Genomic DNA, 17545 nt, shown 5'->3' with positions numbered 1-17545 from the left:
CGAATTTTTTCACCAAAAATTGATTTTTTTCGAAATCAAACTAAGTATACCAGCGTCTTATTTGGGTCACCTAGATTACGAAAACACCGGGTTATAACAGGATCCGAGCAGAACTAAGGGAATGAGAGCACTTTGAAAATCCTGAAAAAGTCGTTTTCGACGTCCGTTTTTGAGGCCAAAAATGGGCATCAAAAATGCCATATCTCGGCTATCGTAAGAGCTACGACCTTGCGGATGGTCTCGTTGGATTCAGAATGACGAAACTAAGACAAAACCGTTGGAATTCTCCCGATAGCTCCCATAGAAGCCGAGATATCGACCTCCAAAGTTTGGGTTTTTTCATTTTTCGGGTATACCCCCCCGTATCGAATTTTTTCACCAAAAATTGGTTTTTTTCGAAATCAAACTAAGTATACCAGCGTCTTATTTGGGTCACCTAGATTACGAAAACACCGGGTTATAACAGGATCCGAGCAGAACTAAGGGAATGAGAGCACTTTGAAAATCCTGAAAAAGTCGTTTTCGACGTCCGTTTTTGAGGCCAAAAATGGGCATCAAAAATGCCATATCTCGGCTATCGTAAAAGCTACGACCTTGCGAATGGTCTCGTTGGATTTAGAATGACGAAACTAAGACAAAACCGTTGGAATTTTCCCGATAGCTCCCATAGAAGCCGAGATATCGGCCTTCAAAGTTTGGGTTTTTTCTTTTTTCGGGTATACCCCCCCGTATGGAATTTTTTCACCAAAAATTGATTTTTTTCGAAATCAAACTAAGTATACCAGCGTCTTATTTGGGTATGACTCTCCAGAATTCAAGGACACATAGACGCTCTGCAAAAAGTTTTTGGCAAGTTTTTCAACTATCGGAAATTACAAGGCTGATCCAAATCTCCACCCTTATGAAGAGGGATAACCACTGCCTCTTTTAAACATGAAGGAAAAATGCCAATATGTAAAGAATTGTTTATGGCAGAAACTAAAGCATTTAAGGCTGAATCAGGCAAAAAAAGTAACAACCTCAAAGATATCCGATCAGCTCCAGATGATTTATGGTTTTTTAGGCGTTTGATTTAATTTTTTACTTCGGTAAGATCGACAGGATGAAAGAAATATGAATGCTCAACCGACACTTGTTGAACATAATGTAAGGGATCAATGTTACTACGAAAGCCCTTGAGCAAGATATTAGGTATATCACAATAAAAGTCGTTTAAAATGTCAGGTCTTAATTCCGGTTCAGATACTTTTCTATGGCAATGTCTAAAATCATTAATAATCGACCAACACTCTCTTTGCCTATTTGATGACATATTTAAGCGATCCCTATAATAATTAGATTTTGCTGCTTATATTGTCTTTTTGACAGTTGACATTTCTGATGTCAACGTCTCCCGCCAGTAAAGTTTTTGGAAAATTGTCTTTTCAAGAAGTTCTAGGTCTATGATTTAATTTTCCAAGAACTCTTTAGACAGCTGTCAGTTAATCATAAAAATGTTATTGTAACTTGACCTTAATTCCTGTATTTTCTCAGGAACTTCTAAAGCTGAAGTCATCAATATTTTCAGTTCTCATGCCCATAAATTTCTTGAAATTGATTGGATCTTTGATAAGCGAATAAATTTTAAAAGTAAGCAAAATAATAAGTCAGATAAGCTGAAGTGTTCCAGGATTAAATGATGTTCTTTGAAAAAAATACAATACTATCAATAGTTGAACAACAAAATACTTAAGATTTTCAATTCGATACGGTTCTTATTGAATACACCGTTTGAGTGGATAAATATGAATTTTCTATTTATATGAGTGATAATCTTCTTTTGTAATTGAGGTAATCAGATTACAAATTTAAACCTTTACACTCTTACAATTAAATACTATAAATACGATATCGAAGGATTTCAAAATAAATCCAAGGTGACACTGACTTTCTTTTTATCCACCGCATACTCTTACTGTCTTGAGACATTGTTATCCCTAGTTTACTTACAAACAATAGGTGGTAATTGTTTAATCGCCTAAAAATTTCGGTATCTAATTAATAGTCAGGCGCCATATCGATTTATCACTGCCTTGTACTGAACATTAGAACGAATAGAACAATAATACATGACCAAATAAAGTCTGTTAGTTAGGTTAAACAAGGTTCATGGTTTTTTCGTGGTTTATGAACGTGTATTTGTATAATAAGTTGAATATTGACTGTCTGAATGTGTCGTGGAGGTTGTTTGGATAGAATGTAAATGTTTGTTTTATAGTATCAAAATGAATTGACTTGACCAGCCCTACTAAAAGACAACAGTGAAAGCAAAAAAAAAACAGACTTGGTTAATATGCGAATGAACACTAATTAAAACAAAATTAGGCAATTACTAAACATGGCGGCTTATCTGCTAAAATAATCAATTTTGTGTGGAACTGCAACAGATTAACGGTGTAATAAGCATTACCCAATTTACGGGAATCCTGATTAGCAAGGAATTTTAGGAAATGTTCTTTTTTATTTAGATAAAAATATATTAATCGTAAACTACAGTAAATAAAACCGTTAAGGAATCATAAACGCAAGTGACTCAACCTTTGACCTTCTTGGATTTAATCTAATACACATTCCACTGGAAGTTTATTATTCATCTCGATAATTATTGCATGTGAAGCTAATATTAATTATGATGAATTTACTAAATCAATTAGCGTATTCTTTCAGGAAGAGTTCATCATACCACGAAGAGTCTTATTATTTATTAAATAATTCTTGTTTATGTTAATAAAATGAACGTATTTATTACGTACTTTTGGTTATATAGTTAGTACGTACATTATATAGGTCATACACAAAACTATTTTTTTTACATATACGCATTTTAAAATACTTCACTCTTAATATTTCTAAGTTAATTAGGGTAAACAGAAAAAAACCATTCGCATGCTTCTTTCCTTGGGCAGAAAAATACAACAAAAGTCAAACCATTGTCTATAAATTTAGTTATAGAAAAGTAATTATATGATTTGCAGAACAACTAAAAACTTTAGATAATGGAGTATATGTCATAAGAGTTACAATTATTCATGGCATTCCTAAGATGGTCCAACAAATGAGGAATAATGTCATTAAACAAACTCCAAGAAACTAAATCTATAGCTTCTAAAATAGCTGACCTGCGAAATACTGTCAACAGTTTGATATAATATATCAAAGTGAACGTAAAGAAGTATATATTTATTTTGTTTGGTCGATCTAATAAAATTATTAATTATCAAAATACAATCAACAATAATGAACTTAGGTCAGTAACTTTATTACCATACATTTTGGTTATTATTAAAAGGAGCATGCGTAGTCTTGGTTTTATCACTAGAAATACTCTACATCTTTCACCCTACAGTTTGAAACTAGTTTATTATCAATAAAAATTCAGAGATTGGAGGGACACAAAGTCAATGGTCTCAAATTATGTTTATTTTTTAAAAAACGATTACACGTGTTTCGCCCTAAGGCATCGTCAGATCTAAAAGAAAAAATAAAACAACCCTAGTACAAAAACAACAATGCATAGACATAAATTACAATGTTAAGATATGACTTACCGGTAAAGCTGTTGGATTAACATCAGAAACATTTAAATTAAAACAAAAATAAATACATAAAAATAAAAAATAATGCTGACTAATAATAGTTTATTACCCTTATGATTGTCATATTGAACGCCTTGAGACTATACAGAGAAGTTTCTTAAGATCTCTTGCTTACGAAACTGAAGTTAATATTTTTTATCCAGTTTGATGTCCCTAATTTTGAAATCAGACGACACCGTTCTGATTATATAAGATCCTGAATGGTTGATATCATATTCCTTTTAACACCTAATCACGTTCCTTTTATAGTATTAAATTATTTTTAAGTGAACTTTTGTTGAGCTTTGTTAATGCTTCTGAGGTTTTATTTTGATATAAATATTTTTGTAATTCTAGTATAATTTTTGTAAATTGATTCTTCCGTTGTGAGGTCGAAAAAGCAACAGGAAGGGGTTTGCCAGGTAAGTCACAGGAATTTGTTTCTGTAGCTGTCAAATATTCAATAAAATTTCGTCGCATTTTTTTTATTAACGTTTGGAATTTCCGATTGTAAAGTTTATTTGCCGACAAGGTATAAGCAGTTGAGGAATTTTTATTTATCACATAATCCAACGTCAGCTTTATAAGTCTGTAATCGATAATATAAACTAATAATCTTAAGTCTTTTATCTTTTTTGGTGCAAGTGCACACTAAAATAATTAAATAGAAAAAACTAAATTTGCTTATTGCACTAAACCGTTTCAAATTAACAACAAATTATTTATGAGTTAAATATTTGTAAAATCGCACATATTTCAGGCGTGTTTGTTAGGCGAAATTATTTAAATGCATTTTTAAGAATACTGGTATTGACATATTGTCTTCCTTGCCTTGTTTTTGATTTTTAAATGCAATTAATTTATGTATGCCTTTTTTTAAATATCGCAGGGTATCTACGGAATTTGAAAAATTAGTAACTGACATAAATGTGGATATTTAATTGTTTATTGTTATTAAATAGTTTTACTAAACTGTGGACTTATTTGCCAGCCGCAGTAGCCAGAAGTACTTTTATAAAATCAACTATTTTCATTAAAAACTTCAGAGACAACAAACTTCGCCAAGAAATTATACAGAGTGCATGCGCAGAAGTGTTGTTTTGCTAACAGCTGACTTTTGTCGCTTAATTATTAATTATTTTTGTTTCTTCTTCTGGTTGTTATTATTATTTTAGTCTTTAATAGTTATCAGTATTATTATAGGATTGTTTTAAACAGACTTTTTATTACATTATTAGCAATATTTGCGAGGTTATTTTTACACAACGATACAAAAAATTCTAACCGGTAATAATAGACTCTTAATGACACAATGGTTTAAAAAGCCCTATAAATTATGACAAGGGTAAGAAGGTATGCGTTTACCTCGTGATTAATCAATATTATATTATTTTACAACGAAATTATCAAGGCGCCGAACATTTTTTTTAAACAAAACCGCCTTATCAATTACGTTATTATTTTTAGAAATTTTCTCATGGGTGATTAAACATTCCACATAAAATACACAATACATATTATAACACGGTTACCTTGTGAAAATTGTCGGTTTGACCCCCCGAACGCGGCTATTCGTTTCTCCATTTTGTCCTGTTTTACGATAAAATAACAACAATAAGATTAATCGATCACTACACTCCGAAAATCATAACTTCCTCGTTTCGAGAAACACTGTTATCACAAGAGCGGAACGTCTAGAATTGCGCTATAGTCGTTTAAGGTGCGATGTTTAAAAAAAAAAAAAATTATCGGCGAACGTTATCTCGACAAACGGATCGAGATAAAATTATTTATTTTTTTATCTTTCGCAAATAGTACTTGTTTGATAATCGTTACTGCGCCGACTCGGCACGACTCTCAGCAACTTTAAGATGAACTATAATTATCTGATTGTTTGAATTTAATATAAGTTGAGGAGTCTTAAGAAAATATCTCTCACTCCGATATGAAAGGCGAACGGTACATTTATCCTATTATCTTGTCAACAACAATAAAGTACCAAGCATCTGTTTCTGCTAAGACCGGTATATCATTAATTATTCGCCGTGGTGCAATCTACCGATTTTTTCCTGACTCGCTTATGTGTGGTTTAAAGGTATTTATCGATTGTCTCAGCTTTTTGCATTGCGATTTCGCAATGTAGGCAAGGTCGCAGCTTCTAGATTAATTAATCTTATAACAAAATATGCTGTCTTATGATTGACGCCATAAAATGTTGGGCATGCGTGAAACAAGTGTTTCCAGCTTCGCATTCGGATATGAGAAAACCGACAGTAATAAATCTGTCAGATGTCATTTACACATTAGGCTTGTTTTTAGGAAAACCATTCTTGATGCGTATGTGTAAAATATTACAACCTTCTGATTGATTTAAAACCAGTTGGAGTGGAGTCCAATTTAAAAGAGCAAGAAATATAACCTCACTTTTTTATGACGGTGGGAAATTGGGAAAATAAAAAAAAACAAATTTACAATACAACCTTAACTCAAGTGTAATTATTAACAGAGTTTAAAATTCTGTAATTGTTTGCTACTTCAGGGTTTACTATAAAATGGTCGAGAAATAGTTTTAAACTATTCTAACAATTTAAAACGAATATCAGGGATTATACAAACCGATAAAACACAAACAACAATTGGGCGTAGTTAGGCATAACGCGACCAAGCGCCAGAATAACAATTGTGGGAAAACACAATTAAGTTTCGAATGCTCTTAAAAATCGATAAAATTTAAGACAGATCTAATTTTTGCAAGCTATATCCAAGACACTATTTCAAATTATACTATGCAAGCTTTTAGCAAAAAATAATAAATTTTAGAAGTTATGATAAAAAATGTCACTTAGTCTGGTTATGCTTTTTTACTTATTATTAGGTTTTTTATTTTACAAAATTGAACCACACGCCAAACTTGTCGCATAGCGCAATGTATTTTCTTTTTAGACTATATATTTCGACTGACAGCCCTATTTTTCATTAAGGTAGTTTATGAACAGCTGAAAATTTTGTTAGAAACACCAACTTAAAATGAAAAGTTACTATTTAAAGCCCTTACAGATTTCAGAAAATCCCGTAAAAGCACTTTTTATTTTAAAGTAAAAGAAACAACAAAATTACAGTAAAACTAAACCACTTTATTTACTAACATAATAAGCTAAGCAAATTACAACTGCATAAGTATATCATACCTTGAAAATCTTCAAATAAAACTAGAGTTTCTTTGTAACAACTAACGATTATCTAAAAAGTTCTATTACTGCCCCATTTCATAGTAGCACCAGATAGTTTGGTATCTACTTACCTCTAAATTTATTTCATATACGCGATTTAGTAAAATAGCAGTCAGCATTTTTTTAAAAATTTTAATTAAATCAATCAAGAAACGTCTGTTGATGTTTCCTAGCTGTAAGTTCGGTAAATGCACCTGCGAGAAAAATGATCAAAATTTGACAAATATCACGTGATATATTACCTATTTTTCGGTGCCAGATCACGTGACCGCACTTAACTGCTATTCGCATTACTAAGCCAAGCGCGCAGTATCATGGCGTTTAATTGACCTATGCAATTTAGTCGTTTTATTCAAAATTCAACTAGTGTTATCAACCGTTTGGGGCTTAGCTTAATTTAAAATATATCCTTAATTATAGATTTCTAACGCTCGAGATTTTTTTCGTAGATAAACATGGTATTTGGCCGTCAGATGGTCGCGTTATGCATAACTATGTCCAATTTAGAGTTTATGTTTATATAAGATTGTTGTTGACTGACTACATGAATTTTCTGACACTTCGCTTGAAATAAATCCGAACATATGTTTGACTATACGATGACGATCAGATATTTGTAAAACTTTTGATGTAAAACCGATCAGAAGATTCTGTGCATTTTACTCTATTGCGCATGCTTATTTGTCAAAAACTTGTGTCTTACTGCTGTGAGAACAAACCTTTAGACTGACCTCTTTGCATATGCGCTTTTAATCAACTCGTGAGCAAACTTGAGCATTTATTCTTGTACACATATATATGTAGTATTTAGCGTACGTACCGTTAAGAAATAAAGAAACTGCACACGGACTCGTAAAAAGGCCTGTAACAAGCAAATAATAATGTTTATATTCCAAGAAGTGAAAAGGAAAGAGGCATTTACAACGCACGTCGTGAGTCAGAAACTTAAGATTCTATGGCATGTTTTAATTTGTTTAAAAACCCATAAAGTTACGTAACTTGAGACCTAGTGGTTGGTTCTCGTACCACTAATAAATCATATTAATTTATGAAGATTTTTTTGAAGGGTGTGCTATAACTCACTTCGAAAGTCTGATATTGCGCAACGCAGATAAATTTTGTTTTTTTTTTAATTTTATGCATCATGTAGCCAGAAATATAATCAACAATATGCAACGATTAAGACTCGCCATTCCTTAAGAGAACATAAAAACGACACCGCCGGCAATAAATAATAATTATTAAAATATTTCAACATCTAATAGCTTCCTGCTTCAACTGCGTTTTCGTAACCTTTTGATATTTTGTATAAATAGATTTTAACGCCATTTACATATCTTAGTATATAGTTGCAGATTTTTATCTATAAATAAGATTTATCGCTAGAAAACGTTATGTAATCGGCTGGTTACATCATTGTGTTTAGATAGTCAAAAGTTATTTTTCAGTCATATCATACTTAAGAGGAAGATTGAGGAGTGGGAGGTACCATTCAACAATAAGGATTGGCTTTCTGAATTTATATTATAAAACGCCCTGCATCATATGCTAATAACTATTATTGTTTATTGAAAGTTTTTGTCGCTAATAAGAAATTGTGAGAACGAACAGATTATATGAATTATAAATAAGGTATAAATGTTGATCACCTTGGCGATCTCGGATATCTGGCACTTCTTGAATAATAACATCATTGAACTTGCATTATGGTTACTACGGACGAGAGACCTGGTTGGCACTACTATTCTATCAATGTCAAAAATCCCTATAATTAATTAATTATCGCCTAGCCCAAAATTGCCTTAGGATTGAATAATTTGTAATAACAAATTTGCATACCATTCTGGTGAGGTATGAAACACGAGAGCAATTCATCTTATTTTTTTTTGGAAAAAGTAATTTGTATACGATACTGGGATAATTAACTTTTGAGTTTAAATTTAGCGCTAACTAGCCCTGATTTTATGCACCCTTTATACCTAATTACCCTAACTTTCCTCAAGTAACCTTTTATCTCATAAAATGCACATAGGTTAAAGGTATAACATTCTTGGGAAAGGCGTTGGGTTTCTAAGTAAAATTGGTCACGACACGAGCACTTATTTCATTAATGTTTAGTGTACAGGCGTGCTGTTAATTCCATGCAACCGGGTCTCTGATTATAATATGTACTAGAGATCTTGAAAAAGCAACTATTCGTTACATCAGTACTCGTTACTTGGCAATTCTTGTAGTAACGAATAGCTATCTGAAAATTAAATGGTAACTTTGAATATTTCGGTTATTCACTAATTAGTATTGGCCATAATGGAAACTACAAAGTCAAACTTCGTTGCTTGGTCATTTTGTTCGACCTATTTCCGAGGCATCAAAATCAATCCTTATAAATTATAGAAGATAATGGTTTTAGACAAGTGATTAAAGGACTAGAAGCCTCTTATACCACCATGCCTAGCAGTGACTAGATTTTGGTTCTGTTTCTAATCCGTTTCTGGCGTAAATGGTGTAAAAAGTTACCGATTTATGAATATGTTGGTGTCTTTGTTACAAATGTTGGAAATACGGGCATAAAGCTATATACTGCCGACAGCAAAATGTTATATGTCCATTGAGAATCAGAATCATAAAAGTAAGGACTGTAAGTCAACTGTAAAGGAATGCACTAAAGTACCGAATACTTCAAATGATTACTTAATAATCAAGTAATGATAAGTAACGAGTAATCAACATATGTACACGATCTTGTTCAAAACCGCGTATATAAGAGAAATGTTTTAATGTGCATGAGGTTTTTTGACAATTATAACAAGTTAAAATATAACACTTTATTCCCATCCTCTACTAATTCTTGGACTGAGATAAGGATATATAAATGAGAATTCAACTTTTTCCTCTATTTTCTATATCATTGTTTCATTTTATTACTAATGTCTGGATCATCTGGAAATAATGTTTTTCTCCCGTAATGTGCCTAATTATTCCCGAAAAACATCATTTTATTTCCATTTTTTTCTAATTCTTAGACTGAGATAGGGATATGTAAATGAGGATTCGATTTTTCCACCTATTTTCTATATCATCGTTGCATTTTCTAAGTAGTGTCTGCATCACCTAGAAATAGTGTTTTTCTCCCGTAATGTGTCTAATTATACCTGAAAAACATCATTTTGTTCCTATCCTCTTCTAATTTTTTGGCTGAGATAGGGATATATAAATGAGAATTCAACTCTACCTCCTATTTTCTATATTATTTTTCACTTTGTTAATAATATCTGGATCGTCGAGAAATTGTATTTTTCGGGTTTAATTGGTCAGATTATACGATTATATTAAGTTAACAAGGATTCGAGGCAGTTGAAGGAACCATACTAGACAGTAAATTGCATTTTTCCAGCCACTCTTAAAACAGTTTTTTTGCTTTTATTCCAGAATCCATGAAGAAGAGATTTTAGGCATGGAATTATTAAAATTTTTTCCAGGCAATTGAAGTAGAGATTCTCGGCAGTAAACTGATTTTTTTATATTAGACAGTCATAAAGCTGTTTTTAACATTGAGGGGGGAGAAGAATGAGTTTGTCACATATATGACAATTGATGACACCTAAAGTATCATGGTGATTACCAAATTAAAATTCTTTAATGTGTTTGTCCCTTAGTACGGTTTTAAATAAACCAGAATAAAAATGGTTTTTGCATTTTAAATATTACGGCAACGCTTTAAAAATCATGAACACTCATCACGGCATGATGTGGGTGTGTGTTTTACCTGAATACCACGTTTGTACGCCTGCCCGTTCGGAATTCTTGCACGTTTCTTGTTCTGCTTTGTACTACTATAACGTGAACCAACTATAATACGCTACCGGCATTTTCGCGTTTCCTTGGGGCACGTAAGTCAGTTTGTGGGTCAGGAATCATCGACAACCCTTGATTATTAATTAGGGTGAGTTTGCGCCTAAAAAAGCCCGATGTGTTACTTAATGATACATATACTATATGCCGTAATCTGTAGACATACAAGACAAAGAAACTAAACAAAAGATTATTCTCCTTCTGTCAAACGAACAAAGCCAGTTTTTAAACCGTTTCAATTTAGCTCGGTATGTGGCCATAATACACACATGTTTAATTAAGTTATTATGTTATGCTCGTTAAAAAATTAAAGCGGTTTTATTTTCTGTTTAAGATTTTAACACTTAGGGAGTTTGTACAGGAACGTTAAAAAACGTAGGACCCCAAAATGTTTACTCCATTTTTCAAACGTTAGCGCTTGATTCATTCTTGCAATGTTTTTTTTTTAATTCAATAAATAAATATCTTATTCAATAAACATAACCTCGTCTGCCTCGGTTGAGTAGATGTTTAAAAAACCAGCCTATATAATGTAATTTTTGAAATTTTAATCGAGGCTAAAAAGAACTTTCCCATCAGAATAATTTTACATGATGGATAACTAGCGCAAGAATGTCTCGGAGCAGCGTAACCCAGTCATGCATCACTATTTCACTTCTTTGATTACCTATCGGCTGAAATTACTTCTTGTGGTGGCTAAGGTCAATAGCCACGTATGCGACCCAAGTAAAAACTCACTGATGGTCATAAAAAGTCATACACCCACAAAATTTAAAAAAAACACACAACAAAAGGAGGCGTAGTTGAATCACCTAATGCATGAAAATGGTCAATCCCACGAAAACCCTTGTTTTAGATATAAAACAATTATCGAGTATTACATAATGGAACCCAATAAATTTCAACAGATAAAAAAAGGTACCCACTTATATAGTTCATATAAACACGATAAATGCATTATAGAAAATCCTTGTTTTCGATAAAACGCATTTAAATAAACCTATAGACATTTAAAGAACAGCAATTGTTATGTAAGTACAACAAAAAAATTACCTTGGAACGGGTCATTAGAGATAGTATTGCCACAATCAATCACACTGATTTTTTTATTCTATTAGTCCAATAACGATCTAAATTTATTCTTTTTTTTTTTTTAAGTCCATGGATGGCGTTATTTGCACTACCCACTGTTAAAAAATTAGACCCATAATTCACACACTCCCACGGGCCACAATTTTAACGATCATTAAAATTACTTAAAAAAGTTAGCCGAAAATGAATGAAAAAAAATTACGTCATTGCCAAGGCATCCTTTATTTGCGACAGAGATGACATCATTCCTTTAATCACATAGGTGAGCAAACCAATTGAACCTTTTCATTTTTTTTTGTATGCAAGATTGTCAGAAAATGCCATCCATTTTATATACAGAGTGTCCCAGATAAAATGATAACATGTTTTCAAAATATCGGGCTAAATCTAAGAATTACGTTCAGAAAACCTGCAATAACGATTTAATAAAATTTGGTAGTCTTGGGGTTTTTACTATATCCAGTCTATTGATGTTAACGATATTTTTCTAGGCATGTTAAATTGTTGCAACCATACTCAACTTTGTTATTTCTTATGAAACTTACAACGATAAATTAAATTAAATAATCATAGCCAAACAAGCATTTCTGACAATTTGTCGTGGCATTTCTTGAATTGCTTGTCTGCTTGCTGATGCTTTAAGTTCTTCCACTGTAGTATGAATAGTGTAATACATTTTATCTTTCAGGTATCCTCATACATAAAAATCAAAGGGCGTCAAATCAGGTGAGCGGGCAGGCCACGCAATAGGACCTCGATTTCCTATCCAATTATTTTTATATTGTTCATTTATATGGACGCCATATTGGATTTATACGTCATTAAATAGAACGTTTCAACCATGTATAGCAACCCTATTTTGATATAGCGGAAAACATACATTTAGTCAAAAAAACATTATTTCACTGTGAAAACAAAGGCTGCCAATCAATTATTTTGTTTTTTTTTAATTCAAACAAGAATGTCATTTCATTAATATGAAGAGTAAATTTAGAAAAATTTAAACAATTATTTCTAACTTACAACGATAAATGAAATTAAACAAATAACAATCAACAATTAACCACAATGTACACCTCTCAATCATAGTCAAACAAGCATTTTTGACAATTTGTTGTGGCATTTCTTAAATCGCTTGTCTGCTTGCTGATGCTTCAAGTTCTTCCACTGTAGTATGATTAGTGTAATACATTTTATCTTTCAGGTATCCTCATACATAAAAATCAAAGGGCGTCAAATCAGGTGAGCGAGCAGGCCACCCAATAGGACCTCGATTTCCTGATTTCCTATCCAATTATTTCCATATTGTTCATTTGTCATGAAGAGGCAACTCTTCTAAACTGGGTAATTTTCATTTACCATTTTTCTACCTAATTTTCAAGAACTTCTAAGTATCTCGGTCCTGTTAGGCTGTCATTAAAAAAAGTTAAATAAAACATGTCTATTTAAAATACCTATCCAAAAAATCAATCCCCATTTTAGATAGTGGAACTTTGCGGTTCCTAAATGGATTTTCATCAGCTCAATAAATATTATTACATCTATTAAAGGCATCACAATTTGTAAACTTGCTTTCGTGCGATCACAACACTTTTAAAGGAAATCTCGGAGATTCCTGGCATTTTCTGAGGAACTAGTTGCAAAATACTGACCGTCTTACCTTACTAATACTCCAGCTAGAACTGGTGACATATTACTAAAATTAAGATGAAAAAAAATAGATGCTTCACACCAGCATCATTCGCGAGAGAAAGAGAAAGATGGCAAGATGGAAAAATGAAAAAAAAATTAATGTAGTAAGCTATTAAAGGAACGAGCATTGAAAACTGGTTTTGATAAGTAGGTGAGTTTGTCCACCAAAGAAGCTGAGATCTGTGTCAGTGAATCACTATGCGTAACAGCTATTAAATAATAATATACCGTATGTTTAAAGGCGTTTAACCGCACTTTACACGTTTTATCATAACAGTTTTATTTGTATGGTCGACGTGCTACCGAGGAACCCAGCTATGACAAACCTTTATAGGATTTGTAACAATTGCATTTGTTTGTTAAACCAGTTATGAGCCTAATCAATATTATTGACAAAATAATCTTTCATGTAATTTTCCAAGTGGTAAAAGTAAATTTTTATGCCCCTTAATCATTGATCAGAACAGGTCATTGGATTATCTTGACATTCAGTGAAAAGTCAAACAAATATTAGCTTTGTCACTCCATTTACAGATCCTCTGAAAATATTCTTTACTAAATTATTATGGCCAGAGAAGGGGCACACCAAACTAAACAATTTCTCGTTTTCTCGATATCATCTGAAATCACACACACACATATACAGTATTGGATTATTTAACACTCGCGGTGCAGCTGACACAGATATGGACGTCTTTGGCCAATAAACTCGCCTACTTAAAAACCAGTTCTCCGTGTTCTTTCCTTTATTATTTCTGCATATGTATGCTTTTATTACCTCATCTGTCAGTCTCTTTTTAAAGTTAAAATCGCTGTTTATATGCGAGATGAAGGAATAAAGATAAAAGGTTAACCAAAATGTTAATTTTTGTTTTTTTTTGGTGAAATCTCAAAATGATCATTATTGATGCAATTTGCATTAACAAACTTGCCAAACGTGTAATTTTAAACTGCGCATGTGACAATCTGTTTGTAACTATTAGCATCAAAGGGAAACGGTCACCAATTGATTATTTTCTGCGTATGCGCGATTCGATTTTTTTGAATCCTACTAAAGTAATGCAGCTGTTACAAAAGTAAAGAAAAAAATTAATATATATTTCTCCACATCTGGTATATGACTAACATCTGGCCGTCAAGTAATTATTATAATAATGTGTTTAATTACACGCTGTACGGTTTATGCAAAAACTAATAAATTAAAGTTTGTTGACTTTGAAGTCCTTTATAAAACTTACCAACTCCATGTTCACAATAATAAATATACACCACATCCATGAATGTTACAAGATAAACACAAACTAATGGACAAAATAAATTAAACCATTGCTTATCTCTTAAAAGTAAGATAAAAAAACCCACACTGGGAATTAAACAATTTGTATCCCGACGTAAAACAAACTAACCGGCGACATACAGAAGCCAAACGGCCTGAGGGTGAAATAAAATCAGATGTCGTACTTTAGTATAAATCTAAATATAGCAGGGAATTTATAGGTGTGTGCATGTGGCACGAACCCCTGTATTTAGGTTTGAAGATGAAAGAAAAAAAAATTGAAAACAGTGAGAGCCCACGTGTGCCAGGCGTACGCCTTTGACTTAACGGAAGTTCACTTATAGGGTGGATGTTTAGATTAATAGATCTTGTATGCTTTAACTCAAGTAAATTTTACACGGTGCTTTTGAGGCAGAGAACTAGCAGATTAATCGCGAATTCCTCACCCTATTTTCACTTATATTCATTTTCAAATTAGAATATAGTCTTATAGATAATATAGTCATAAAATTACTATATACTAACATGTATGGCTCCTGTTGTTGCCTATAAAGGAATCCATTGATCCTATTTTGCCTACAAATTGGTGAAAAGTGTCCAACTTGTCAATTATTTTAATAGTAACGGTGAAAAAAGGACTCCACCAAAAGTGGCTTTACGATATAAAAAGAGTCAATTTGATTTAAGTAGAGCATCCCAGAATTAGGTAGGAATAGAATTATTATTTCATAGAGAGAAGTCGCAATATATAAATACGTCCATAATACATAAAAAGTCAAGAGGAACATAATTGCCAATATTATCTCTTGAAACTTGCTAGCTACTGAACTTGGTTTTTATTGTACCTCAATAAAGAAGTGGAGGTAAGAAAGTTGAGTCACTAGGTTCTATTATGATACACTGATTCCAACACAAGAACCTTTGATAAAATTTTCATCAGTGAGTGTAAGGACCAGGAGAAAGCACTGCAATTCTAAGCAATGGTCCTATACCATGATTGAAACGATAACTGACCTTCCTCCATACTAAATGGTTGGAAGCTGCACTCACTTTCCTATTGAGAGCACAGAGAATTTTTAATGCAGATTAGTTTATCTTCGTTTTAATATCATATTTATTTATTCATTCCTTCATTTGTCAATGAATATAACATTTTAAGTATGTGTGTACTTATTAAAAATTAATAGTTATGTTAAGTAATAAATATGTTGCTAATAAAGAATATTGCTACTTGTCTGATAGTTTCTATTCATTTGATGCATTTCAAGGATTCCAATGAGTCATAATTTTAATGTAAAATTTCTAATTATCTCATAATTTTGCTTAATGAGGTATTTTGGGCAACCTCATTAATTTGAACTTTTCTGCTAATGTTGTTATATTAAAAATTGGTGCATGCGCCAGCATTGTGTTTTAATCAGCCCTTGAAAAATTTTTTGTTTGGCCTCAAAACTGGCTTTTTAAATTTAATAATTAGTTACGTTTACAATGTGTGTACTAAATATTTAATACTTGGATCAAATAACATCACGAGGACCATTTTTTCGGTGTAAATACCTAGGACAACCAAAAAAACTTTTTTTAATATCCTCGGTATCATTCTGTTTTTCTATTTCAGTTTATCTAATTACGTATGAAAACAATAATTTTATAATAATTCTGTGCTTATTTTTAAACTGTGTCGCGGATATAGGCCCTAGGAAAGCTAAAATGTCGAATATATAATTATCGTAAATAATATTATAACCGATAGTTGGAAAAACTCCATTATCAAAAAATCAACACTAATTTAGACAATGATTGATTGAATAGTGACGGGTCTTGTCGACTTCGCAAAAAAATCGCAAAAAAAATTTGCGGATTATTCACATAGGACGCTAAAAAAATAATATATAATTCCTTTAAAATAAGCCAAAAAAGAGGTCTACTCTAGTCTATTTGATGATCGAAACTCGTTGCTAATTGCTATTGATAATTATTACATTGTCAAACTTTTGACATATGAACTCTGAGTTGCCAAATTGTATATATTTTCTCTAATAAACATAATTATTATGCTAAAGCTCAACGTAAGTAATAAGAAACAAGCACGTCGAAAAAGCATATCCTATATAAAAAGAGAAAACACGGAATACATCTTAATCTAAGTGCCAAAATGATAAAAATTCATTCAAAAATTCACCCTTATGCAGAGGTTCGTAGCCTCCATATTTTCTAACATTTTGACATTCTATCAACTTACCCAAAATCAACCCAATGCAATTCAACCAAGCTCAAAATACTAAAAAAATTCATATTGACATTTTGATTCTAAAGATAATCCTGCACTAATTTAACCCTCAAAATGAATCCTTGTAAGCAGGGCTGTACTAAATAAAAATAGTCTATCATTTCCATCCGCGACTTGTAAACGTAGCTATTGAGAGTAATTAACTACGTTTACAACGCCTGTACCAAATATTTAATATTTAGATCAAATGAAGTCATGAGGACTATATTTTCTGTGTAAATGGCAGTAAATATTGGATGTTAGCCTAGGACGTTTTTATTATTGGAGACAAAAATAAAGAAGAAGAGGAAGAGGACAAGCGTAAGCCTTAAAAAAAATGTGATTCATTATTTTTAAACAACAATAACACTAACAATAAACTGACTCCCTTCAACTGACATTTTGATCCTGGAAATAATTCTGCACTAATTTAACCTTCAAAATCAATACTTATAAACAGGGCTGTACCTACTAAATAAAAACAGTCTGTACCTACTAAATAAAATCACTTGATCCATGG

General features: G+C 32.0%; 1 protein-coding gene and 1 long non-coding RNA gene across 7 annotated transcripts in view; one reads left to right on the top strand and one right to left on the bottom strand.

Annotated features, from left to right (window-relative positions):
- Window positions 1-17545, bottom strand: part of LOC126748162 (spectrin beta chain, non-erythrocytic 1) — a 47232-nt gene that overhangs the window by 29149 nt on the left and 538 nt on the right. For 3 of the 4 annotated variants that reach the window (XM_050457198.1, XM_050457200.1, XM_050457199.1), the window contains exon 1: window positions 5147-5314. The exons of the other annotated variant lie outside the window; for it this stretch is intronic. In XM_050457198.1, coding sequence (XP_050313155.1) covers window positions 5147-5198 — 52 coding nt within the window. In that variant the 5' untranslated portion in view covers window positions 5199-5314. Of the gene's footprint in view, window positions 1-5146; window positions 5315-17545 lie in introns of those variants that run through there. 4 annotated transcript variants of the gene reach the window in all.
- On the top strand, window positions 7632-15754 carry LOC126748163 (uncharacterized). 3 transcript variants are annotated; one of them, XR_007664649.1, is made up of 4 exons: window positions 11612-11727; window positions 11855-12050; window positions 12477-12514; window positions 12993-15754. It is a non-coding gene; the product is annotated as an uncharacterized LOC126748163 (long non-coding RNA). The 3 variants fall into 3 exon arrangements; XR_007664650.1 differs by lacking the exons at window positions 11612-11727; window positions 12993-15754 and adding an exon at window positions 7632-7776 and having other exon boundaries at window positions 12477-12632; XR_007664648.1 differs by lacking the exon at window positions 12993-15754 and having other exon boundaries at window positions 12477-12632.

Source organism: Anthonomus grandis, chromosome 22 (assembly GCF_022605725.1).
Source record: "Anthonomus grandis grandis chromosome 22, icAntGran1.3, whole genome shotgun sequence".
In the NCBI taxonomy this organism is placed as follows: domain Eukaryota; kingdom Metazoa; phylum Arthropoda; class Insecta; order Coleoptera; family Curculionidae; genus Anthonomus; species Anthonomus grandis.
Note: the sequence above shows the minus strand (reverse complement) of the source record. Positions and strands in the feature narration are given on the sequence as shown.